At 40.4% G+C, this 27,670-nt stretch overlaps 1 protein-coding gene across 3 annotated transcripts in view; it reads left to right on the top strand.

Moving 5' to 3' along the window:
* The window catches only part of dph6 (diphthamine biosynthesis 6), a 56,717-nt gene extending 34,448 nt beyond the window's left edge, over positions 1–22,269 (top strand). The window contains exons 13-15 of one of the 3 annotated variants that reach the window (XR_003270656.1): positions 11,857–12,105; positions 16,048–16,246; positions 16,611–16,673. Coding sequence is in view for 1 of the 3 variants with exons in the window: in XM_026152162.1 (XP_026007947.1) it covers positions 11,857–12,105; positions 16,611–16,998; positions 20,768–20,886 (756 nt within the window). In the remaining 2 variants the exon portion in view is untranslated. Of the gene's footprint in view, positions 1–11,856; positions 12,106–16,044; positions 16,247–16,610; positions 16,999–20,767 lie in introns of those variants that run through there. The other 2 variants (XR_003270655.1, XM_026152162.1) reach the window with 2 other exon arrangements.
* Positions 22,270–27,670: the final 5,401 nt, after the last annotated feature.

The raw sequence follows: 27,670 nt of genomic DNA, 5'->3' as shown, positions 1-27,670 counted from the left end.
GTCAGCATCTGACGCTTCTCCCCTGTTTGCCATAATCTATTAAAACCTTGCTTTTATCTCACCTCTCCCCTGTCATACTTTATGGATTTTTTCATAAACATGGCCCATACTTCATAAATGTCTCAATTTTCTAGTCTATTAACATTACTTCAAAAGCGCTTGATAAAAGAGGAGGGCATGCGTGAAATAATGCACCAATAATATGAAAACGCTGGAGGCTAGAACAGTAGGGGCGGCTCTCCAGCTTGAATGCTCAGACAATGCAAGGGATGTTATCAACTTTAATAAAAGAACAAATGATCACTTCCAACTAAGGAGGAGGGAAGATGAACCGGCGAGGGGGGAAACGGGTTGGGCCAGGAGGGGAACAGTTGTCGAGTAATTGAGTCGATGAAAAATGAGGTCTTGAAGGCTCAGTGGTTTCAGCAGTCGTGAGATTGAAGGCTAGTTGAAGCTGCGGTGTTCTTTAGCGCATGTAGTTACTTGCTCCTAAGTTGCAGAAGAGGATGTTAACACAGATTTGTTTGTTTTTTATCTTTTTATTTCACTGAGAATAAGCACAGGGAGAATAGGCTGCTTGTTTCCTTTCCTGAATTATGTGCAATGAATTGAACCTTTGTCTTTCTATTCTCAAAGGTTTTAACTGACAGTTAAGCTTCACCTCAGAGCGTTTCCCAAACAATCATTGATTCAGTCCCTGTCTCTATGCATCACCCAAGTCTGTCTATGTAGGCTTTAGTTATCCTACCCTAACACCAGGGTCAACTGTCTGCACTTGAATTGGACACACACAAAACACAATGATCAAACCCGGTAAGACCTTACCACAGTGGCATGTCGGCTGTATGCCCTGAGGCCGAGTCTTACAAGGACACACACAGACACACACACACCTGTGTGCTCTTTGCGATAGGCTCTGTCTGAGTGACAAGGTAAACTGGTTTGGTCATTAAAAAAAGTCACAGCTGACTCAATGTAATACACTCATGATTGACAGGATAGGTACACAGCAGTCATGCTAAACTCAGCAAGATGCAAATATATATATATATATGTATATATATATATGTGTGTGTATATATGTATATATATATATATATATATATATATATATGTATGCAAAGGCAAGCAAAATAAACACCCGAGCGTACACGCATCATCTCAAACCAACAGTAAATGTACACCTAACAAATGTTGTCATATATTTACTTGCATACAGACAACATATACACATAATCTCTCCTATATTACAGAAACAGGACTTCCTTTGCCTCCCCAAATATAATCCTGAGGAATATATCCGCTTTGAAATATGGTTCATAGTTTCGTCTAGGGACCGTGCTGGAGCTACTGCACGGGGAATGTACATTTTTTGCCTCTAAATGTCTACACTTATATGTGACAGGTCAAAGGAGATTACCTTTTTAATCTGATGAAGAGGCAGTTTTATGTGAAGCGCTACACAGCAGCAAGGGTAATTATATTCTTTCCAGCCCTATCCTCCCTGGACCTTGTCCCCCCTTTCTCTCCTGCTGTGATTGTGTGGAGGCTGACCTACCGCGGCAGTAGTCATTTCCAGAAGGCATGACGTCCTTTGCTACATTATCCTATGCTGCTGCTGCTGCTGCAGCACTATGTGGGTACAGGCTGGTATCAGCTTGTACCAGGCGAGGACAGGGGAAGGACTGGATCTGTCAGAATACATCGGCTCTCATGCGGTCGCATTTGCCGGCGCTGTGCCTCTGCTTCGGCCCCTGCCACACTCCCACTCATTAATGGGCCCAGCCATGACAACTGATCCTAATTGCCTTTGAACAGCTCTTCATGTATTATTGGTGCCTGACTGCCTTGGTCCATGTCAACAAGCCATGGGAAGCAGGGACAGCATTGCCACAGTTATCGTCTCTCTTTTTTTCCCCTTATATATGTACATAGTATACAGACAAGGATGCCAATATATTAATATAAGTATTTACACATTGTGTAAGTGTGTCTTTACACACAATTAAATATTAAAGCTACAAAGACCTTGATTCCCCCAAGAAATTGAGTTGTGTCTCTAGTGGATAGCATCTACAAAAGTCAGTCATCTTTGTAGTTTTACAAATAAGTAAACTTCAATTTGTTAAAAAAAAAAAAATGGATATATACATGTGTGTGTGTGTGTGTGTGTGTATATATATATATATATATATATATATATATATATATATATATATATATATATATATATATATATATATATAAAACATTTGGGGGTTTGTATGTAGGGAATGCACTAGAATATTTAATGATATGTAGATTAATGTAATCAGTTGTGGTGTATGAATATGATTACACTTGATAAATAGTAGTCTCTGCTTTTTAATTTGAGAGAACCACATGGTACGTGTGTGTGTGTGTGTGTTTGTCTGTTTGCTATTTCTGTATGTGTTTGTGTGTGTATGTGAATGCATCCTTGTTTGCTTCTCACTTTGTCACTGCTGATGAGCAGTGGAGGGGTGAATGGTTCAGAGACATCAAGAAGGCATCTGAAAAGCGTCATGTAAAGATCCCACCACCGCAGACATCTGCCAAGACACTCGCGCTATTACAATTGCAATCACAAACACTCAGTCAAAACACATCAATTATTTGTAGTCCCATGTGTGAATTATTACCCCATATCCAACTATTTACTTCGCATTTCACCCATCTATTTGAATACAGAAAAAGGAGAGGTGGGATGGCTTAGCTTTTTATTTGTGGAATGAAATAACTGAATACCAAATGCATAGATAAAAAGCATGGCAGCGTGTCCTGTCCACTTCCATCACTGTCTGAGAGAGGAGAGACGTATGACCATCCCATTACTATGGTAACTAGCCACTCTTTTCAGAGCTGCCCGGGTGTGTTTCTTCCCCCAGCAGTGACGAGAGGGCATAGCTGACGGGGCCTACACACACTCGCACATGCAAACACACAGATTGGGAGGGTCTGGAAGACGCTTTTCTTGTGAAATCTACATGTGTGGCAAATCTAGACAGAACAATACAGTGACCAACACGCATACATGCTAGTGTGGTGACATGCAGACAGTAATAAGTAACAGCATTAGGAATTGTAACCCACCACCTTGTCAACAATTTATTCTTACCCAAAGTCTTTAAAGCCAAACAGTCAGCTCAGAAACATTAATTGAATCTAACTCTCACTGATGATTGAATTCAATATTGGAAAGAGTTTAATACAGCTGCCATTATACGCTATTTCTATATTTGTTATGCCTGTGTTTCAGCTATTCCACAAGTTCAACATATTAAACATGGCTGTAAGTGACTAGCTTAGAAATGAGTATTGCATCTTTTTAATTTTACACCCTCACTCTATCATAAATTTCACATAGAGCAGTTCTTGTAAGTAGTAGCTTCAAACCTGGGTTATTCATTTTTCAAAATGCCATTGTCATCAAAGTATGCTTTGCTGAGGTAAAAGTACTGCAGATGAATAATATACTGCCTCCTCTTTTTGGCATGTGTCAGCATGTTTACTTTTATTGTGTTTTTTCTTCTTCTAATTTTTCCTATAGAAATGTTATGAAAGAGAATGTCAGGCACTGTGTGTATCGGTAATATATGATGAATTTGAGATGTTCATTTAATATAATATAGACTGCACAATGTCTTCTGCATGCCAAAATGCATTGAGCTAAATTTGATGCACTCACACAGCTGTTAATTTTCTTCTAGGTTTTTCACCTAGGATTTGGTGCATTTTACGAACCATGCTTTTTTATATTTTCCTATAGTGTTATATTATTATACAATACTCATACTGTAGGAATAATACATGATAGTTTATTATTTGACGTTATCCATCCTTGTGCCCTTTTTTACTAAAATATTTTTTCATCTTTGTGATTTTGATTTGTTCCTCTTTATATTATTAATGTCACGTTGCAGCTATGTTGGCGTTTCATTGATAAAATGAAAAAATACAAAGTGGAATCAAGTGAATGTTAAAAATATATTTTCCTCGTATTGTTTCTTTTTTTTTGTTTTGTTTTTTAAATCCACGATCCTGCAATTCACCAGTTGTATTTGTGGCTTGTTTCTGTGAATATTTTAACTTGGTCAAAAAAAAGAAAGAAAGAAATGAAACGAAAATCCACGGAGACTCTGATGCTGTCTGGTCAGAATGTCTGTGCTTTGACTGGACTTTATACAGTATCTGCGCCATGGCTGATGTGCCAGCTGCCTTTTTAATGCAGTCATACTGCCATCTGTTGAGATGAAGAAGGAATACATTTCATTTGCTCTGCGCTGCAGTTTCTCTATCATATTTCTGTCAGCTAGTCTTCTTATTTTAAATGTTTAATTTGTTGTTTATTTTTCCACACTAAGCTACACATTGTGTCCACTGCAAAAAATTAATTTTCTAGAGGATAGACAAGACAGGATGTGTGTATGTGTATGGACTTTTCTCGCTCGATTAGCAGCTTCATTTTGCTGCGACACAGAATGATTGATTCAGCCTGTGTCATGCAGAATAGACATTTCACACCGTGGTCCTGTGCTGGTTATACCTCATATACACTCACACACAGACTTGTTTAACTTCACTACTCCTGACAGTTACACTTTAACGGCTATAGCATTTTATTTTGACATAATTCTTCTGTGGCCAGGTTAAGTTGACGCTTCTCTTACCAGCCAGACTAAGAAATGTTGCTTCACGGAAAAGAAAAATATGAAAAGACAGAAGAGACGAGGTGGTCGCAGCTGGGGAGGGAGAAAGAACGGGGGATGAGGGTTGTAGTTTCAGCATCATTCAGTCAGACAACATGCCCCTCAGCTGAAACAGCGAGACCCTCCCCGATTCTCTCGAATTAGGGAGATTAGCGGGAAAGCGCATAATGCAGGATGATGGAATTTGTCATAATTTGCATTGTCCTGGAAAGATTCGGCTTGATAGAGCGATGCATGGAGAGGCTTGTCATGTCCCACGGGCAGGTCATAGAGGAAGCTTGGCAGAAATGATTTTTGCGATATGTGCATCAGTCGTAAAAGCCTCACAACCAATTTGTCAAAAAATGTGAGGTCGGGACAGTTGAAGGCAGCAGGGCATTTTGCCTAACGCAATGAAAACCCATGCCCCTCCATCACTCTTCATTTTCAACCCAACTCTGGTGTGGCACAGTAGTCTGAAGCAGCACACAATTATATTACATCAGTTTGAAGTATTTGTTATGTTTATTTGATCGTATTTCTTAAATTTAACATTTTAGCAGCAATAAATGTGTCCAGCAAAACACAACACAACACATATTTTATTTTATTTTTTTAAGTTTACATTTTTTATGACGGGGAAAGATGCATTTACTTTTTTTGTTTTGTCTTTTGTTTATGCCTGTTGACGTTCCAGTGTGTGTCCCTTGGCATCCAGCAGTCAAGCTCCTCTGACCTTGGTTATAGTACTGACTGGCAGCTCCTGACCAGCATTAAGTTGACTAGAGCTGGCATGGCAGTGTTACTCTTCCACAAGGTTCATTGTGTATGGAGTAGGCATGTCGAGGGCAGACATAACAGACAGAAAATAAAAATACAGATGAGCTTAGTGAGGGTGGGGGGCTGGGGAATAGCCAGTGCCCCTCAGACTGACCACACATTGCTTCAACACTGGGTCATTATACTTGCGTAATATTGCATATTTTGCTAAAATTGTCACTGTGTCTTCAACATATGTTTATGGATTGCTTTCAAAATAAATGTTTCATTTTAGACCTGAGAGCACGCATTCAGAAATGCCTCTTCTTTGTGCAATTTATATGGCTATTTATGTCGCAGTTTAAGTAACACTGATGTCGTCTGACAGTTGAGCATACAGGGGTTAGGCTCAAACTGGAACACAAACAGGATGACAAAAATAAAGAGAGTGGAAAAAAGAGGAGGGAATAAAAAAAAAAGGCAAATATCTTTTCCTCTTCCCATGAAGCCTTAAATGAGAAGACTAACATGGTGAAAGATTTGGGAGAAGGGAGAAAGGTTGTGGTTCTCCTGAAAGGTTTGTATTTTCGAAACGAGGTGTCAGAAGAGGCAGGATTTCCTCAGGGCGCGGCACAACACGAGCCCATTTCTTATCATTTCCCACTCCCAGACGTGATCTGCTTTGAATTCACTAATGCTGAAAGAACCCCACTGACTTGAAGCCAGTTTGAGATGAAATCACAGCACACATCCCTGACAAACTGCCATCCACCACACAAGGATTAAACGGTTGTTGCATATCAAATCTGCGCCAACAAGCAGGAATAATATATGCACTTAAATACATTCAACAAAACTTCAAAACTTCAACCTCAGTTTTTGATCCCCAGATTTTGAACTATTTTGAGCTATTTGCCAACCCTAAAGTATTCAAGAAAAGAAGAAAATTACCAAAGAAAAATTTGTCACATTAAAAATGCTCCATATGGGATTAAAAGTAAACCAAAGAATTTTCCAATAAAAGTGTTTTTTATAACTTATACATCAATTTAGGGTTTCAAATAACATTTAATCGCAGTATTGTGGGTTTACATGTGGTCTAGTGCTTCTTACACATCATACAATTTTACCATTTTATTCTGTTCCATTTTCCAGCTTTCAAAAATCGTCATAAGTCCTGTGCAATGTAACGCTTCAACAATGAACAAGTTGCCTTTTACTTACTCTTACTCCGTGGTTAGTCTTCACTATATAAAAAACATGCAACAGCATTTTAACAAATTAAATTTCCCAAATATTAGTTACATTTTGCATTTAATTACTGACAGTGTAGCTGATATAGTACTGCCATTGCCCCATTAGCTTTGTTATATGTCCTTGGATAAAGGAAAAGTTACACCATATTAATCTAACCTATTTTACACATTTTGTATTATCATTTTCCTAGTTAAATTATGCATGAGGTCTCAATGGGGAGAAATGTGACCATTAGCATATCTGATAGGAGTGGTGGAGCAGTTTTCCACCTCTCTGTCCTTGGAACCAGGCAGAAAAGCCTGACTGTTCATCAATACCAGGTCATTTTATCCAGGCCTGCCTAGTTCATCTATACCATTCCAAGGCTCTGCTAATGACACTTGGAGATGTCTTCAACGGGATGGGGGCCCAGAGGGCTTCGACACCGATGTGAATATAGTCTAGCACTGTCTGGTCATCTCTGGAAACCCTTTGACACAAACTGCAATTAGAAACACCTCAGACACACCAGTCTGAAACAAGACACTGTTAAGGACTGGGAGTGGACACAGCCAGGCGCTTCCTGAGTACATTTACATACGTTCTACTGTCTGCGCCTCTCAGAGAGGGAAAAAATGTCTTTGAATTTGGTGACCTTTGGATGTGTCATTGGGTTCATTAGAAGAATCACATTGTTTTTACCGTGGAATAAAGGTCAGTAAAGTACAGCACAAAAACACAAATTAGTTGGAAAATGTTTTATCTTCTCAGTTGTTCGGTAAATTGGAAGCACGGATCGTTCAAGAAGGGTTTTTTTAAGTTAGATGTTTTGTTATTATAGCTGTGTAAATCTCAGTTATTGTTACATAATGAAAAATGTCTCAACATGGTTGTTTAAACTAATGATGCGTGTTATTCTCAAACATTGGTAAATGAAGAAATAAATAAAACCAGCTCGGAACCAACTGACTAATATTAAATCAACTTTCAGTCAACCTTATTTTGGCAATACATAGCTAATATTATTTGATATTTAAATAAAATGAACCAACGTGGACATATAGCATTGATTCACTGTGAAGACTGGAAGATAGCACTTTCTCCCTTTTCTCTGCGGGCCATTTAGATCACTAAGGCTAGCATTTGAAAAATACTTACCTTGTTATAGAAAGTTTAATGTCATATGCAATTGTTTGACCCTTATGAATATTAAAGGATCCCATCTCTGGCCTATTAAAAATGCATGTGGCATTGTGGTTGTTGATCACGTTTAGAACACCCATGCAAATTGGACTGTCTTCCTGTCAAGGCCTAAGATGAATAATGTAGTTGTGTTGTATATTCAGGGACACACCATTGACAGTCAATTAACAAGTTTGATTGGTGTGTGAACTCATTCTTTTGAACTGTTAATTTTATGTAAATAGTATTCGCTCTCCCTTCTCTGCTGTCTCTCTCCCATCCAGGTTCAACACAGAAATATGTTCCCCCACCACCACAAACCCCCCAGATCCCCAGTTTCACCTCCCACTAAGAGTAACCAGAGTGGGATCCTTAATAATTGATCATCACACACCTGCTAGGGAGCAGCTATGGGAGTCTGCCTTTAACAGCCAAGGGACCCCATGCTAGACCCTTTTGATATTCAAATTGACAAATTGTAGCTGGCCTTTATGAATTTAGAAAGAAGTGAGGTCTTTTCATAGGGGATGAGCTTGTTAAAAGATTCTGGCCACCCATCCAACCTGATGGAGCTCTTCTTTGTTGGAGTGGATATGATGGCATTTGATGGCTCATAAATGGAACGCCAATGACAATTTGTTGTTGATGTGTGGGAATCTGGCTTTTATGTTAGCCAGTCACAGTAACGCTGGCTCTTGGGTAGATCATTGTAGCAGGTAAGTGATCCGGTGATTGATCCAAATGCTTGAAAGCACTGGAGGCCTTATCTCCCCTCTCTTTGCCCCCTCACTCGCTCACATTGCTTGCATTTGTCTTCTCTCCATCTCTTGTCACTGTTCCAGTAATTTGCAGCAGCAGAGATGGAAGCAAAAGATTCATCAGAGCTGAAAAGTGAGGCCAGGAGTTGTGATTCATGGAAGGCACATTTGATTATGGAAATAGCCATGATTGCGTCTGACCTCTAAATGGCTATGTAGCATGTTGTCCTGTTAGTGTTTTAAATGGAATTTCTAAATGGTACACGGCCTGCTTCAGGTTTTCAAGATTAAATAAAGTGCCATCTGTGCGGACCAATTAGAAGTGAATCCTACAAGAAAAAGTTTAGTTTGAATTGCAGTGAGTGTGGAGGAGAAGAACTTTAGGGGTTGTCCAATCTCAAAGAGCCCTTCGTAGACAAATTACAGGTTCGTTTTTCATTAGGGCTGTCTACTGTACTACACTAGCTGATTTACATGCTTCATCGTAAAAAAAACCTCTCTCCTGTGCTGCAGATGGCTGCAATGCAACTGCTCGTTCTTCAACAGTTCCTCAACATAATAGTAACACAGATTATTCTTTAAAACCCCAAACTAAAAGCTTCTTTGTCTGTGGGTTTGATCAAATTGACCTGTGAGACTTCATTTGAGATGTGTTTGGGCGGTGTGAGAGCATGAGACCAACCGTAAAAACATGTCTCGCTACCCAAAAACATGTGAGCTGGCAACCGTCTGCACATGTGATGTAGATAACTAACAGAGGAAAAGCCTCAGCCACCAATCCAGCAGTTCACCAGTGTTTTCATTTGGAAGATAGTAACATAACACACTAAAGCAGCCACCGAAAGCGTGAAAGAAGACCTTTAAATATGACTTTTAGTTCATGCTTACCCTGGTAATCTTGCAGTTAAATACATGACCCCCAAGTAGGTCTTTGCAAATTAGTAGAATACCTTGTTTTGGGCTGCTACTCCCTGGAGATCCGGATCCTTCAGAGTAATGCTATTTTCATCTTATCATCGGCATTTATTTGCATTGACCATCAGCCAGTGTCCAGCACTAATGCCATCCAGTCTCGAGCACTGGTGAGCTACAAGGTCTCTAAAGACCTGACCTCCTTAATGCCGCTCCTCAGCCCTATTCGTCTCTCTGCATTAAACAGATAGATTTTTTTCAGGTTTCATTATGCAAGGAGCTTATTTCTAACAGCGGTATTAAAAGAAAATTGAGCTTATTAAGTTAATTATGCTTATAAATAACACTGGTGCCACTGAGATATATTGGCAGACCTCTCACTAAAAAACAGCTTGTTTAAGAACTGTGAAATGAGAATGGTTGGTGATAAGATGCTGAAAATGGGGGGGCATAACTTGTTAATTAATTCACTGCTAATCAAACATGCTTATAATTAATGTTAATCTGATTATAGCACCTTTTTCAGTATTGTACTTTTTTAGAGAAATAAAACAACTTTTTGAATTGGACTGATTGCACGTCTTAAACACTGCTTATTTTTATGTTTCCATTGTCTCTGCTGGGATTTTGATTTTGAGATCATGAATCATAGTTGTGTTGTGGGTAGCACTAGCACCTCACAGCATTCGTGGGTTCAAATCCATCCCAGGGACCTCTATAGTCGTTGGGGCTCCGCTAGTCATGAATTCTTGTTAGGATGAACCCATACTGCTTCGATAATGTTTAGATTCGGGGTCTGGGGAGGTCAATCCATGACTGATGTTGTTCCATTCTGTGTTTTCCTATCCACGTTCTTTGCGTGGATAGAAAAACAAATGCTTAAAAAAGAAGCTGTTGCCAATTAGATGCTTTCCAGATGTTGTACCTCTTTACTGACCTCCTCCATACATGTTGATGATAATTTCATCCGTCCACCCATCCATCCATGCAGGGTACACCATGTGCAGATTACCATTCTCTCACAGAGCTAATACAGAGAGACAGACAACCATTTATACTCTCATTCACACCTATGGACATGTAGTTAAACCCATTAACTGCCTTAGGTTTCATCGAGCAGTGACCTCTGGGTTTGCCAAGTGGTTTGAATGAGAACTAACAGGGACATGGTTCTCATCTGAAAAGGGTAAAGTGCCTTGTTGAGTTTTGGGAAGAACCTCAAGTTGTGGAGTTCAATTGTCTTGGACACAAAGTGAATGGGGAGATGGATGATTTATCTCAATTTCTGCAATTGCTGTATCGTTTTGGAAAAAGAGAAGTGAGTCTGTATGTTAAGGCAGGGAATTTACTGGTCACTTTACATTCATTCTCTCTGCTAATAGTTAAAAAAAGGCTTCCTTAAAAGGGTGTCTATCACTGTTCTTCCATATGAAGGGGGTTCTGGCATCTAGGATGCCACCTGGACAGCATTTAGGTGAGGTGTTTTGGGCATGTTCAATCAAGAGGAGACTCAGACGATGGATCAAGGACACGCTGGATATTCTGAGATTATGTTTCTTGGCTGACTTAAGAACGCCACATTATCTCAGCAGAGGAGCTGGAGGCAGGGACCAGAGAAAAGTGAATTTCTACTTGGTTTGCTCCTCCATTACCTGGACCCAGATTAACTGTGCAAGATAGATGGATCCAGTGGATTGCTAGGTTAGACTATGGCAGGCATCGGCAACCTTCAGCTTCAAAAGAGCAGTTTTAGCTCCTCCTACCAAGCAGCAGGAGAAATTTTTAAATTTGTTTGTCTTTTATTACAATTTTGCTAATAAAATAGATATTGTTATCAGTTAATTTGAAGCAAACTCTGACACCATATATCCCCACTGTTTCTGGTGCTCAGCAGTGACTCCTGTCAGGTGGCTGGTGCTAGAAATGCTCTGCTCCTTCTTAGTTTTTATATGTGAGATCAAGATACTAAATCCACAGAAAGATAATATGCTACAATTATTAAAACATCTAAAAATGCAACTGTATCTATTGAACCAATCCCTTACGTGAAACATAATGAAAACTAAGATTTATTTTCTTTTTAATCCATGGATATCACATTTTGTGGCTAATGTTCCATCAGATTCTAGCATGCACCCTGCTGATTTCTCAGTATGCTTAAATTTATCTGCATCACTCCACCTATTGATAATATCTGTCCACACACAGCCTTCAATATGCCCAGCTAACATAGTGGGTTGTTAATGCTTAGTCTGGGTTTTTACCATACCATTGTAACATTTTTCCTTATATTTCTTCTCCAGATCAATGACGTGGTGTTCTGTTCTGGCCAAATTGCTTTGGTACCCTGTAAAATGGAGTTGGTAAAAGCTGCCACCTACACCCAGGCTCACTTGTCCTTCAGCCATATGAAGAAGGTTCTGGAAGCTGTGATTGGCAGCTTGACTCTGGCTCATGTTGTCCAGGCCCATTGCTACACTACAAGGCACCAAGACATCCAGATCATCCGTGCCGTCTGGGAGAGCATGCTGAGAGCCACAGAAGGAGAGAAGGTCAGTCACTCTGGAGTGAGATTTTTATTTGTAAAATTTATGCCAGAGCAATGTCTGACTGTTTTATCATGGATGCAGAGGAAATATTGATCATACTTATAAAATGTTACGCCCACATAAGATGAACACATGTTTAATGGATTACAAGACAGTGGGATCCATGCATCAATGAATAAGTAAAAGAAGAGAAACTTGATTTGGTATCCAAGTTTTTCAGAGAGGCCTTTCAGAATTGTGGTTTATAGTTGTGAAATAAGGCAAGATTTCTCGCCCCTCTTTGCCCCCTTGAGACCCAAGCCGCTGCTACTGATATTTACCAGTGAGTGCACTCATGAAAAGTTGATGATGTGGGAAACGCTGGTGTCTTTGATAATGTGGAGCTTGGCACAGAAGCAGATGTCTTCCTCAGAGCCTCCCTAATCCTTTGCCCCCACACACCATTTTGGAGCTCCGTTCAACTCTCAGAGCAGCTTATCTCCCTCCTTACCCCTCTTTCCTGCCACCTCCCTCCATCCTTCCCTTCATTCTACCGCCAAGGCTTACAACGCCGCTCCATACATCTAATAGGGGCTCCAGTCTCCCTTGGCAGCCCTTCTCCTCCCACAGTAATCTCTCTAGCCATGGGAATAGGGCCTTAGGGAGAAATGCAGGAGCCCACCTCCAACATGTGGCTTGGTGGAGTGGCGAACACTGTTAAAGAGTGGATAGAGAATGTCAACATCATGTCAGTTAACAGTATTTAGTAGTATACCAGAATATAAAATTCCAAATATTATTTAAATCCTGCAGTCGTGTATATATAAAACTAGAAATTTCTGAATTCTAAAATATAAACATGTCATATAGATAAGTCTAGTGATTAGGTTAGTGTTGTTCTGCTTGTCCTTGTAACTCACATTGGAATAGAATTTTAAAGCATTGACAGTGTAGTGGAAATTTGAAGTACTGAGTGAGTCATTCACATAATAACAGGGCTAACTGAGGACAATGCTTTGGGGGGCAACCGGACTAGGTTCATATCAGAGGTCACTGAAGATGTACAACTCCATCCATCTGGTCTCCTTCCAAGCAATGTGTCAGAACAATGAAAATATTCATTCAACTGACCTGGGATTGCTACCAGGAGACCACATTTTAATTTCAACTGACTCCAAATTAAACAACAGTACTTGACAGATCAGGGTGCCTCACCTATAAGCAGGGTGCTGGGTTACTAGCCTAACTCTGTGCTCTATCACCTTTTGTCTTTGGTCTAGCTTTTGACATGTCATCTTCCCTTGACCCCTACACTTTGCTCTCTGTGCTGTAGATTTATAACACACAGCAGAAGAAATACAGGGAACACACGAAAGAACAAAGACAAGTGCTTAAATTATGAGTAGCTATAAGTTAGTGACTTATTAAACCAAATTTATAAAGCCTTTTCAAAACAAAGCTCAAAATAGTTTTAGGGGAAAAGGATACAGATGATATGTAAATATATGCATCTCACTAGCAAAAATAATAATAACAACATGCTGTGTGAGGTTAAAAACTGTTAAGATATTACACTTAAAAAATAGTTAGAAAAACATGTGTTGGATTATGTGGTCTTATTCTTTTATATGCAAAGATATAAAGGCCCAGCAGACCTGTGAAGTGCAATTTTATAATATTAAGAAACACCAGTGCCTAGTGTGTTTGTGAAGCTAAAGGGCCATGTTGTTGTTGTGCGTTGATAATTTCTCTAATCAGGTGGATGAAGAAGCTTGCAGGGTTAATTGGGAGCATACTGGAGTCGCTACAAGTGTGAAATTGTATTTACGGTGCATTAAACCACAAAGAGCCTGTTTGTCTGTGTGCATGTGTGTGCAGAAGGGTTGATGAACAGGGAGATGTTGATGTGATAAGTCAATAAATGTTAAACAGACATCCCTTTGTTTAGCAGCAATAGCTTCTGAAAGCATGGCAGCTTTCAATTGTTGTTGTTTTTCTCTTTTTTTGTCTATTAAGGTTTAAATGGAACTTTATTTGCACATGCACAAACGTCGAGTTATTTTGCAAAAGACGAGAGGTTCTTAAAGAAATGTTTGGTTTTGAAATTTGGAAATAAAACGCTGAATTTGCAGTGTACAAAGTTTCTTTTTTGTACACCACAGTAAACATGCTTACTACGGGAGATTTAAGGAACTGTGGCCTCTGCTGTGATTTTGAAATACCCTCATATTCTTCCACTTTTCGCCTCACTGACATGGCCCTGTGTGTTTCATTTACAAAAACAGTCTGATGAGCTTCAGAGTGGAATCTTGAGAAAAGAAGAGTGAATGAGGGAGTGAATGGGAAGGGATATTATAGCAGACTGACAGCACTACAGTAAGTGCTGAGGCATAGAACCACATGCTGAAGGCATCCTGCTGGGCAGGAAATGTAGGGGAACTGGCTAAGCAGAGCAAGTCCCATCAGCTCCCTGCTGTTCCCCGCCTTTACACCACTTCCTTATTACCGTGTTTACCGTTCGGCTTTCACGCCTCTTGGCCCTTCAACCCTGCACACGCTCCAGGCACATGGACGTGAGTTAGAGGGAGGAAAGTGGGGAGAAAGAAAACAAACATAAGGAGAAGCAGGTCACACCCCATCAGTGTGGAGAGCTGAGCGCAGCAGATTCAGACTATATGCTTTTACCTGCTGCCTACAGAGAGAGCACAGGGGGAGTGTTTGCCTGCCCTGGAAATGAATTGGCATGAAGTAATGAGCGTGCTAAGTGGCTTGCGTATAGCAGAATTGAACCATCTACACGCAGCCACCTGTCAGCCTGCCCCACTTGCCTCTCCAGCACTCAGCTCCACCATATATCAAATTAGATTTTTTATTAGTTTAATGTCATTAATAACCTCTCCCCAGGTAGACGTGAGTTCTTCCCCTCTCAGTCCACTGCAAGAGAAGCATGATCCGCATCCACAGATCATACACACAAATGCAGAAACATACACAATTTTGCGATTTAAACACATTTACAGAACCGCTGAATAAACATCCCATGAATTCTAACATTGTGGTACATCGATTACAAAAAGGCAAAATGAAGTAGATGTAACATTAACAGACAGCTCTAACAGAAAGTCAGCAACTCTGCTGCGACAATAATGTCCTGCCAGAGGCTAGAGCACTGCGCTGAAGTCCCTTGTAGACAGTCGGTGGGGTATAGCATCTTAGCATTCAAGGCCCCGCAGGGTGGCCTTTAAGCCTGGCTGAGCAAGACCCCTCTGTCCTGTCATTCTTCTCTTCAGTTTCAGCTCTCAGTCCTCTGTTCAATCACTATTGACAAGTGGAGAACCAGTTCCCTCTAGGAAAATACCTAGCCTGAGCCAGAAGTGCTAATATAACATTTATCAAAGCATAGGACACGTATGTGTGGTGTCACTTTGTCTGACATGCTAAGAGGCTTGAGATCACATGGTAATTGTTCTGCTTCTCCTTCTGAGATTGTTATTGTTGATCACTGCAAGCTAGCACTCTTCAAAATCAGTAAAGAGTAGCGAAATCTTAACCTAACCTCTTTACACACACTCATTGTGGACACCTGCATTTTTCATGTTTTTTTTCTTCTTTTTCTAACTCTCCAAGTCAAGAGGTTAGCTGTTGATACACAATTAAGCATTTGCTGAAGTTTAATCTGAAGGTAAGTGCTACTTCAGTGAATGTGGCGGTTTGGGTCATGACAGGTTTGTCTGCTGAAGGGACAAAGAGGCCGCCATGTGGCTTGTCAATGATTTCTTCTTTTTGTGAGTGAATATCAAAATAAAATGTAAGTAACCTGTTATTATTCTGCACTTACGAAGTGGGGTGTAAGTGGATGAAAATTGATCCAGCAAATTGAAAGGGGGGGGGGTTAAGTGTTTTTGCCCTATCGACTCTGACTGAAATGACGGTTATATAAAACACTCATTTCTCTCCCATTAGCAGATGAAGCCACAGCCAAGTATTATTAGAGGGCCACATTGTAGCACTGCTCCAAGACATTTTGTTAGTGCTAATGGCCCTCAGTCCAGAGGAGGGGAAAAAAAGGAGAAATTTTGGCCCTGCAGTTAAATTGGAGGCCATTTCTCTCTAAATGCGTGCGGTGAAACTGCCGTCACATGTTGTGGATGATCTTCCTAGAAAGGTGAGAAGTCATTTTGATAGGACCTGCCATGTCAGTGCATGAAGCTCAAATGAATGCATTTATGTGTTTTATTCATGGTGGCTGCAAGCACGATGGATTCTTTCTGAATTGTTTGTACACTATCATTACCAAGGGTCACCTCCCAGTCTCACATTAATTGATAGTCTGTCAGTCTTTCAAGTAAAAAGCCTGTCCTACTGCCGTGTGGTAGCATTTGGGATAATGCTGATGGAGTAGTGTTTTTGTTCCAAAGACGCAGCGTGAAACTCAGCAGGAGGGCCATACATTTGATTGTAGTGCGTAACACAACATAGTATATAATTTGCCACCCAATTCATTTCAGTACCATCTGTCTACATTGCAGGACTTGTTGTGGGACTCTGCGATCAGACGTGTGCCGTTATTGGTCGTTGTGGTACCTGCCTTGCCCAAGGGTGCAGCCGTTGAGCTTCATGCAACTGCAGTTCGTGACGATCCCACCCAAAGGACTTCCTGTCACGTGACTACAAAGATAGCCTGTGGATCTATAGAGTGTTACACTCTACTGTCTGCTGACAGCCATAGTGCTTCGCTTTCACTTTCCCTGGCTGTCCATGGTGATAACTTGGAGGCCACTGATGTAAAGCATGTAACAGAAGAAGTTGGCACTGCATTCAGGAAAGCCACAAAGAAGATGGATGCTAAGCTGGTGCCACAGTGTGCTAGGGTGTTCTTCAAGTGCAGCCACTCACTGGCACAGCAGATTGTTAAAGGTATGTCACGGGCTTCACTTGTAACATTACACACACACACATACGTGCATTTAAAGTGATCCAATATGTGCGCCCATTAAGAGGATTTATCCTAAATAGGCTGCTTTGTTAGAAGGAACACGTGTGAGATATACTGCTCTTCTGAGTTAAGCTGCACATCACTGTATTAATGAAAACAAAGTGACTCGCTGTCTCTCTCTGCGCTCTTGTTTCAAAGAAAGTTTGAGCTGACACTGGTTAAGTCAACATAAAGTATTGAAGGAAACCGTCTCTCCTGAGGATCTCAACTCCTTCCTGTGTTTAATTATTATAACTCATTTGTTGTGTCTGCACTGTGTACAGTAACCCAAGCAGCTGGCAGTCTTTTGTCATCATTACACTTTCATACGCCGCCATATTGTCATCCCAGGATTCTAGGTTCTTGTCAAGACAAACGTGGAGCGGTATTTGTTTTATCCTGAGAGATGTTCTCTCGGAGGGAAAAAGGGCGATGAGCACATCGATCACATAGGCTCAGTTGTCAAGTCATCTCTGAAGCAGTTAATTAACATTTTTGAGTTTGTGCCAAACCAGCCATCTTACTGTCACTTTTAGCTTTGACATAACTCATCACTTTGAGGATGTGAAATTACAGTTACCAGAAATGAATGAGAAAAAGGTTGCTCTGTTGAGAATACGTCTTGATATATGTGTGCCAGCCAAGCAGAGCTGTTTGTTTTTTTACCTAATTATATAATTGCTACTGAACATTGTTTCATGATATACAACTCTTTCCATTTGTTTCTTGTGTCATCCACAACAAAAGGAAAAGCTTGTTTTTCCAGATTTTGTTGTTTTAATAGAAACTGTTAGCCGTGTTACCGGGTCATTTGTGAACTGGAGCAAGCTCAACCTAGATATTTACCCTTGACATGTTTGTTTCTTTGATTATGGACCGCACACACTGCTTTCCTCAAACCATTTACTGACTCATCATTGAGGTAGAATTTGCTCCCGTACAGCACATGCACAACTAAGCCCTGGAAGCTTACCCGTGGGCTTTTTTATGGGTCACAGCCTGTGCTCATTGGGTGATGAATCCAAAAAGTCAAAGGAGGAAAAGTAACACCTCTGGCGCAAGCAGTCACAGTGCTGCAACTGCCGCTGACAGCGGGCAGACAGACACCACTGGAGCAAAATGTGACTGCACACCCCCTCCTTTCTTTGGTTGCGTTAGGATTCACAGTTGATAGACATGACATATGGTTCGAATGAAACCTTTAAACATCTTGTCTCAACTTGTTACTTACGATAGAAAGGTTCCTTCAAAGATAGAACCTCACAACTCAAGAAAATAAATCTTTTTTTTTTGATGGACCTAAATAGTCTTATTTTACAACAAAAGAAAAAAATATATAATTAGAAACAAATCCGTTATTTTGCATAATGAGTAACAGAAATTGAATAAAATAAAATGTAGGTAATTTAACAATGTAAGCCTCAGCAGAACTGACAAGAGCTACAGCTGGGCGCGGTAATTCTCTGTGGGTTCATTTTTACAAGAAAACTTTCACATTACAAGAAGTCATGTGGTTTGGCGTTAGCATAGAAAGATTGCTAAAGAGAGGTGTGCAAGCCTTGTGCTCCTCCGGTTCCTCGGCTTCTCTCTTTATTCTCTTCGGACTAAATAAACAATTTTCATGAGCCAACACTTGCTAATTACCACCTCGTTTACCGGTTAATTTGACCAGTTTGGAAGTCAGTGTAGCACAGCTAAAATCCACTGGCTCTGGGCCTTAGCCACGGCTTAAAAGCCCCACAACCCCAGCAGGCATTATCCATTCCACACAGGAAGACCCCTTTTCTTTCCTCCCCACCACAGCCTTCACTGACACCCCTCCTTCTACTCACTTAGGCTTACAATATTTATGTATTAATCGCTTCAAACAAAATGGCTGTTAATGTTTAGCATAAAAGGGTGTTGTGGGCATTAGTAATGTTTTGGTTTTGAAAACAGCCTTTTCAGCTCCCTGTGTGTTTGCCGTGAAGCAGAATAATGACTGGTCCTCTTGGGTAGATGGTTTAGTCTCATCTTATGCTAATTTGATGGCTTTTTGAATCTTACAGCTTCTGTCCACCGAGCCTCACAATGAGGCTCCCCATGTAGCCCCCAAAAGGGGGGCGGGGGGCTAAGAGACCAGGGGAAGGGGATTGGGTATATGATGGGAAGTACTCATCGGACTTTGCGTGAATTTTACAGAAGCTCTCTTTGCTCACTTTTTATCTAAAAAGACCAAAAAAAAAATCCCCACAAAAAATTGCGTGGTCATTCATGTCACCTTCACCCCCCTCCTGCCTTCCATCCATGCATGTCTGTGCACACAGGCACTGAAAGTGACTCTCAAAGAGAGAGCACAATTATTTCCTATCCATTGGTACAAAGATTAAAACATCCTGACATAAAACAGGCTTAGCGCACAAGGTGTGATGAAGGGTATGTTTCTTCTCTTAATAAAACCATCCCCTGTCTGTGATCGCCATAGCTCATTCAGTTGTCAGCTTGCCATCTCTAGAGGATCCCGCTTCCCAGGGTGTGCCACATGCTCTGATAACACATATTTAGGCTTTTAATGCCCCCCCACACAAAAGGCCTATGTTCAGTGGGGGCATTTTAAGCTGTAGTGCATATTAGCTAATTAGGGTGTGTGGGCTCTTTGTAAGGATGTCTGACATGCTGTGTGTGTTTCAAATGAAAGAGAATGGGGATTATTAAATAGTGCAGAACTATTGTAACCTCTGTGTCCTGATTTCTCTTTTTAGAAGTTCATACAGATGTCACAGAGTACTATATAGTACTAGTAGATGTTATTAAAAGAGCACTAGTTTGTTTTTGACCACTCTGATTGAAGGTAAATTTTAAAAATTTTTTTATTTTTGCCAAATATAATTGCTAATGTAACATAAGTAAGGTCTGTGATGCTACACTTACGACAGCGTGGTTCCCAGATGTTTAATTCTACGACCTTGCTGGATTGTAGTGACCACACCCAAGACTCATCCGACGTGCTGCTAAATTAGAAGAAATAAGGCAGGACAGTCAACCATGAGACAGGAACACTTGTGATCAATTAGTGCACAGAGCAGATGAGGGAAGGACCAAAATCCCAGCTGGCTACTGCTACATAGACAGGCTGTCATCAAGAACAGCCTCTGAGACACTCAAAGAATTCTCACATGTCCACTGTTCATCTGTAGCCACACACAAACGCACGCGCACACACACATACACATGCTCTAACAACATGTCTCAGCTCCAGCGAAGCTGAGTGACAGCCCCAACACAGTTTCCTAATATCCCCACTCAACAAGAGTAAAGGATGCAGTCCACTAGATACCCCCAACAAGCTGCTCAATTGTCCAAAAGGGCAAATTGAGACCCCTTTAGCCCCCTGTAGGCTGCATGTGTCTGTGTATGTGTTTGGTCATATGTGTCTCAAAATTTGGGAGGGGTAGCCTAGAGATCAGTCCTTGCTTGACCATATGCTTGCACTGCAGGAAGGTGAATGAAGTGGGGGTGGGCAGCTGCAATCTGCCAAGTATTTAAGAATGCCAATAATTTGTAAATGGGCCGTGTTCCCTGGTCGAAGGGTAAATGTAGCCTCTGTCCTGGGACACCCCCAGTGGGGCATCTACATGAGAACATAATGTTCAACTCCTGCGAAAGTTTTAATGAAACTAATGCTTTTCTTGTCCTCACCCTTTTACCCACCTCCCCAAATCTACTTTTCAGGACTTGAGGAAACTTTAAGAAGCTCAGTAGCAGAGTCCAGTCCATCCATAGCACTGGTTCCAGTCCTGGACTTGCCTGACTCCCAGATCTTCCACCTGTCCTGCTGGCTCAGTTTATAGAATCTCAGCCAGAGTCAACAGCCAGACTGAAGCCATACACAGCTCTGGAATTTAGTGGAGCTTTTCTGGAGGAAGACACTGACAGACTAACACCTAATGACTTACAACAGGACATCAGTGAATGTGGAAAAAGAAAAACGGCGTAACTGCTCATTAATGTTTGACTGTTTTTTTTGTTTTACAGCTCGTTGTTGAAAAGCAAAGCCGTATGCGCCTGCAAGTGGTTTTAACAGTGTGTGGTTTTGAGGATGTTTTTAGTCCACTTCAGACCCCAGAATGAAGGCCGGTAATCCCCTTTGTCCTCCACTGGAGACATAGACTGCAACAGCTGTTATTCTACCTCTGAGACAAAGCGTATGGAACTTCCACAACCTTAAGCTGCGTGCCAAACAACAAGAGACTGGAGTTTGCAAAAGGAGACACTGGTAGTGTCTCATTCCATGTAGCGATAAACTGTATCCTCTGATATGTCATTGCTTCTGGTAGAATTTCTTTAAGCACACTAGCTAACAGCCCTCATAAAGGCCACAGCTGAAACCATCTGCTCCACTGCAAACCTATAGATTTACTGTGCGACTGGCTTGTGGCTGTTTTAAGTGCATTAGAATGAGGTGAGAGTTTTTCTCTGTCTCTCGTGCTCTGTGAGATTCAAGGTGTGTTATTATTGTGTAATAGGCAATCAGCACCAAGCACCTGAAAAGATTAGGCCTCTTTATGTTTTCTATTGATTCTAAGGCTGCCTGGTTAATAGGAGAAAGACGCTACCACACACAGCTGCAGGGCATGTGTGTGTCCTGTGAACGTAAAAGTGTGTGTATAATTGGTGCAGGGGGTTGTCAGTGGACACAGTGTGACAATGCGCAAAGAAAATAACACCATTAACCATTGCTCCTGGAGCTTTTCTTTTCTCAAAGATCATGAACTGTATTGATAATTTGAGTTGGAATACATCTTCACTCCAGCTATTCTCTTCATCGCACATGTGATGGCGGTGGAGTTGAGTGGGCTTATCGATCTTCACCCAACCCATCACGGCGCTGTTTTGATTGTTGTTATCAAAAATTGAACAACAGAGGGGGCCAATAGAGCCTGAAGAATTTTATTGAAGGTTGAAAAAACACAAACAAGCAATTATTCATGAGAGCGAGCCAATCCCCCATAAATACAGAGCGTTTAACTTTCACCTGGTTTTTAAAGGGCCCAACGTCAGGGAATTTTTTTACCTGTCAAATGTGTATCAGTGTTGTTGTTTTTTTTTGTACGCTGATTTTTGTGAGTCAAGTAAATAGCTGTAAATGTCATCCACAAATCTTTCGCTGTATTTTAATGTTGTCCATAAATCTTTAAATATACAAATCTGAATAAAACAGAGCCAAAGAAGTCTTTCCTATGTCATTTTCCTTTTTTTTTTAAATATGTGAATTCCAAGCAACATGCTACCAAATCTGTGCTAAACAAACTTGCATGCTCAGCAGTTTTCTGTTTATTGCTTTACAAAGGATATTGAGAAATGTAATTTTATTGTGCTTTGAATCCTCTTTTTGATTGTGAAACAGCGACAGTACAAGGAATTCCCATGAAACAAACTGTTAAAATTCAAGAGTCAGCTTCTCAGTAAATACAGAGGAGCAGAGCCACTGAAATTCTTTGCACGACTACAACTTGTCAATCACGCGCCAAGCATTACATTTCGTCTTTCAGTGGGAATGTTCTCACAGAGACACAGACGAAGCGGCAAGTATATCATCACAAGCCAATGCGATGGCCTATGGCAGACGCACTTCTTTGTGTCCTTACCACTGTGGTGCCTCACAAAATGAATACAGACAGGGTGACATTTATTTTTCAAGAGTGTTTTGTCAAATGTACATTTTCTACCAAGCTGACCTGCAACCACTCTACCAACAAACTGGCTGTTGTGGCTAATATTGTCCTTTGTGCGCAGTGTACCAGCCTCGGGCCCTTGTCATTGTGGCCTTGCACATGGACTTTAACTGTGTGTTTCTTCCTCTAGGCAAACCCCGCTGATGTGTTTGACTCTCTTTCCCCATAGCAGTGGGCTACAGAGCCCAGCTCGGGAGCGGCCTCTCTGCATGAGACGCCTCCTCGTATTGTGGTCTGCTTGCCTCAGTGACTGTGGTTTTGTTTGTTTTCATGTTTGAATCCTTTTCCTTTTGTAATGCATTGTTTTCGTCCCCTGACGCATTGTGAAAGGATGTCTTTATGGTCACAGCTCTGACTTCATGAAACTTTCCTCATGCTCCTGAACTGGGAAGCTGAGACTTGTTATTAAGTGGTGTTTGCTGCCCTCATGTGGTCAGCGTACAAACTGCAATTTAAACGAGTAAGAGCAACCAGTTTCACTCTTTTCCTATTATATCCTCAGTGAAATCATGTGTGAATTTAGCCAAGCAGGAATACAGACAGAATTCGTTTACATTTACATCTTATTTGCAAGATCACTGAAATATTTCTTTCTTTCCCCCCACATTCACATCATATGAAGGTACTGAAATGCTGAATCCATATCTAAACAGTACGGAATGGAGTATCGCTCTTTCCATACTTTTGTGTTTTCATTGACTAATTTATTTACGCTCATGCCCAGTCGACAGGTATTTCAATATACAATAGCAGAAAAAGCACTTGTGAAAGTAATGTGCTTACAACTGGTTCACTCTGGTCATTGTAATAATGAGCCAGCCTGAAAATATCAAACAATATACCAAAGCTGTAACACTAGAACCCCTGAACAGGATGCAGTTAATAACAATCTAGTTACGCCTGTCAGTAAGGCTATGCCTGTTGATTATATTCATTCGTGTCTTAAATATGTCATATTTATCAGTTCTTTGTTAGATAAACAAAATACTAGAAGACTGAAGATGAATGTTAGATCCATAATTTGTTTGAGACACTGTTTTCATAGTTGTACACCACCACAGTAGATTTTAAATGGAAGAATATGTCACTGAAGCACAGGATTCCAGCTTTAATTCAATATCTGTTTGTTTGCAAAGATTATATTAACTATTTAGGAATTTAAGAAATTGATTTTAGTGGCTCAGAAATAATTGGACAATTAACTGACAAGCAGTTTCATGGCTAGGCAAGGCCTGTTCTCTTGTTATTCCATGGTAAATCAAGCAGTTATAATATAAATAAAGCAGAAATATTGACTTTGTATTTCATAATTACCACTGTAATTTTAAATATGAGACCCAGAGAGATTCCAGTTCAAGTAAGGGAGGCCATAATTAGGCTGAAAAATTATTAATAACTAAACAAACTTTAGCCATGGCCAAATAAAATAAAGCAGCTGAGACATACCGAACAACCAGAAAGAATAAATTATTATTATTATTATTATTATTATTATTATTATTATTATTATTATTATTATTATTATTATTATTTATTATTATTATTGACAACACTCAAGCCACGAGTTGTCCTCGCAATCTTCGGACTGACTGATAGGAACGAAAGATCTTTGTTTCCTACGGTATGTTTTAAGGAGTGAACATGCGTCCTTGCGCTTTTCAGATCTTTAGCAGGAAGGCTAAGACGCTAAAAAATAAATAAGTAAATGCTTTTGTCTTTGGGGCTTCAGACGTCTATATGGAGTACTGTTGATTTACGCTTTTACACAGCTCAGTTGTTAGTTTGTGTACATGTCCCTGCTGTTGGCGTCTTTTGCGAAATTTGACGTTGTTGGTATATTTTCAATTTCATACACACAGGAAAGTGTCACGCATTAGTCATGTCACATGTAAAACAGTGTTCCAGTTATTTGTAATTTTGATTCTTTTTAGTTTGAGTTTGCCACATGTATTGATTGACTGATCTAGTTTGAGTTTATTCATCATTCTCTATTTTAATCTTTAGGTACAGTGAGACCAATGCATTGGTGTGTCCTGTATGTTCAAAAGCTTTTTCATTGCCATACACACTGAAGCAACATCATCTCATCCAATCAGACACCCCTTCATCTGTAAAGTCTGGAGAGGGCTTTTACACAGGCCTGACTGTGACAAGACTCTGGCATTGGCAGTCATATATGGGGCCTCCTCCGGCTGTCCGAAAAATATGCCTCATGCAAATGATTGCCCAGTGACTCAGGGAAACATTTCTAATGTTGTGGGTCGAGTACTGTGGGAGCAAGCTGATTGTCCAAATGTGGACATCTGCAAGCACTACCCATAATGACTGCTTATTATTTAATAACCTTTGGATTCACTTACACACTCATAACAGACCAAAACAGTTAGAAAGAGGCAGTGAGTCAACTCAGATCTTTCCTGCAATGGCAAATATGAGAATGCACTTGGGACTGCAAAATAACTTTGAAACACCAATGTCCCAATGTCATAAATGTCTCAAACCTTCTGCTCACTATCCAAATTACAGACATTTTCTTATTTATACTTGAAAGAAATCCTTCTTTATAAGCCTTTATAACTTATTATTAAAACTATAACCTAATAATAATTTATATCAACAAGAGCAGCAGTACATAAAACACGAAGGCTTGAAACGATTCTGCTGTGGGATCTGTAGAAGATCATTTCAGCTGGAAGTTAATTCGATACGCCATCACAAAATTCATAGGAGTCAAAAAGAATTAGAAAGTCTTCCCCCTGTGCGAAACAGCAATGCTGTGAAAATACCCAATTCAGAAACAATAAAACATTTAATTGAACCCAGTAATGCAGACTCAATTTCCCAGATTATGACTGTGAAACCAGAAGGGTGCAGTGAGTTTTGCAGCGATTACAATGGCTCTCTCCCTCAGGATGTTGCCTTAATCACATCAGGGGAAAGGAGCAGAGGGAAACCTGCCGTGCTACCAGCAAGCAGCGAATTAATGCTCTACATCAGTGCTGAATTTGTAGAAAATGTTTTCCTTCTACATTCAAGCTTCAGATAATTCATACAGGCCCTTTGGCTGTGAGATATGTGGAAAGAGATTTCATCAGAAAAGCCACTTGAGGTTCCACTGCCGCACTCATATGTGGTCTAAATACCACACATGGCAATCGCGTGATATCAACTGACCACACTGGCAAGTTAGCGAGTTTAAATACAAAGGTGGGGGCAGATTTCCCAGCTCACAGAACACTGCTGTGATACATTTAAAGCCTAAAGACAGAGAATGACACAAATGTTAACACAGATGTGTAATATTAATAAGGTGAACCTGTGAGAAAGGTTTCCAGAGTGACTGTGAAAAATAAATAAAGTCCTAAATCAACACAAAACCCAGGTGGTGTACAGCACAACTGCTTCCACTGTTTTAAGTGTTTTCCGAGTGCCTCTAAATTACAAAGGCATGAGATAGTGCACGCAAGCAGGAAGCCATGTCATTGTCCTATATGTGGAAAAGCATGCAGACAAGCTTCTCATCTGAATACCCACAAAAGAACTCACTGAAAGGGAACTCAACCAAGCCCCTCAACCAGCAGGAGAACATCAGAAAACTGAAAGTGACACATGAAAAGCATTTTTTCTCAGGAATCACTGTTCATATGCCATCACAGAAAAAGTCTGCAAACACCCATGATACACTATCAGATTTTGAAGTTGTCCGTAATGGAATGAATGAAGTATCCTGCAGCACACGTGCAAAATCCATCATTAAAGTAAGTAGCCTTGTTAAGACTAACTCAGAAGGTGTTGTGTCATGTAAAAAAAAGAGAAGCTTCAATTATGCAGAATATGCTCTACAAACTTGGTCACTCATTGTGGGATTAGGTCATACAGATGTGTTTTATTTAGCAAAATATTCCCACAGAAGGGTAACCTGATACCTCATGAGCAAACATGTAGGCACTGCAACGAAATTCCAAACGGTATCCAAAGTGAAATGAAAAATGCCAGCCTACGTCCAGATAAGTGTATTCAAACATGTATTCATTGTACAGATTTGGATGCCAAATCAAACCAAAGTCACTGTATGCTAGTACTTGTTACAAGTCATTTGCTAATAAAGAGGTAGTTCAGGGCTTGGAGGCCGTGGATGCTGATTGGCTGGCAGATCAAGAGGTAGCCTTGAACGAAGGGTAACGAATCGGGGAAAAAGCAAAGAGAGGCTACATACAATTTTAGCAATTTATTTCCCACTGAACTAGTTGTTGAAGTAGAGAATCAAAAATGCCAGCTCAAGTGTTAAGCATGAGAATAATGACTAAAGGAGTTAGAACTGTTTCAGGTTAGGGTTACTTGGACAGTACTCGTCCTGTGGTTTCAGGTTTTGTTTTTGTGGCAGACAAAAGTATCTGACAACACTTTATTTTGTGTTGTCAGATACAAGGGTTACACACAAGCTGCTTAGTGATGAATTGGTAAATTCAGTGGCTGAGAATCAGATCCAACAAGAAAATGATTGGTGTGCACCACTCAGTGTTTCTGAATGAGACAGGTGCACTGCGAGTTTTCTAAATGAAAAGGATCTTAAGCGGCACATTTGTTCAAATAATATTCAAATGACAGACCATCATTGTGGCATTTGCTTCAAAAAGTTTGTGTCTCTTTCTAAATTCGCAAAGCATTATGCTGTCCACACAGGACAGAGGCCACTTAGGTGTGGCATTTGTGGTCTTCCTTTCCCCCTCCTGCTTGGCAGCACTTTATTCAACATCCTTTGATAAAAAATATCTTCTTTGCGCATGCACATTCACTTGAAAATAGTCTATTTTGTTACGTGTTCCATCCCTTTTTTTTAACCAATTATTTTTTCTTGCGTTGTCGCCAAAATAAAAAGCTGATTTAATTTTCCCAGCAG

Source organism: Astatotilapia calliptera, chromosome 19 (assembly GCF_900246225.1).
Source record: "Astatotilapia calliptera chromosome 19, fAstCal1.2, whole genome shotgun sequence".
NCBI classification, from domain to species: Eukaryota; Metazoa; Chordata; class Actinopteri; order Cichliformes; family Cichlidae; genus Astatotilapia; species Astatotilapia calliptera.
This window is presented reverse-complemented; position numbering and strand designations above follow the sequence as displayed.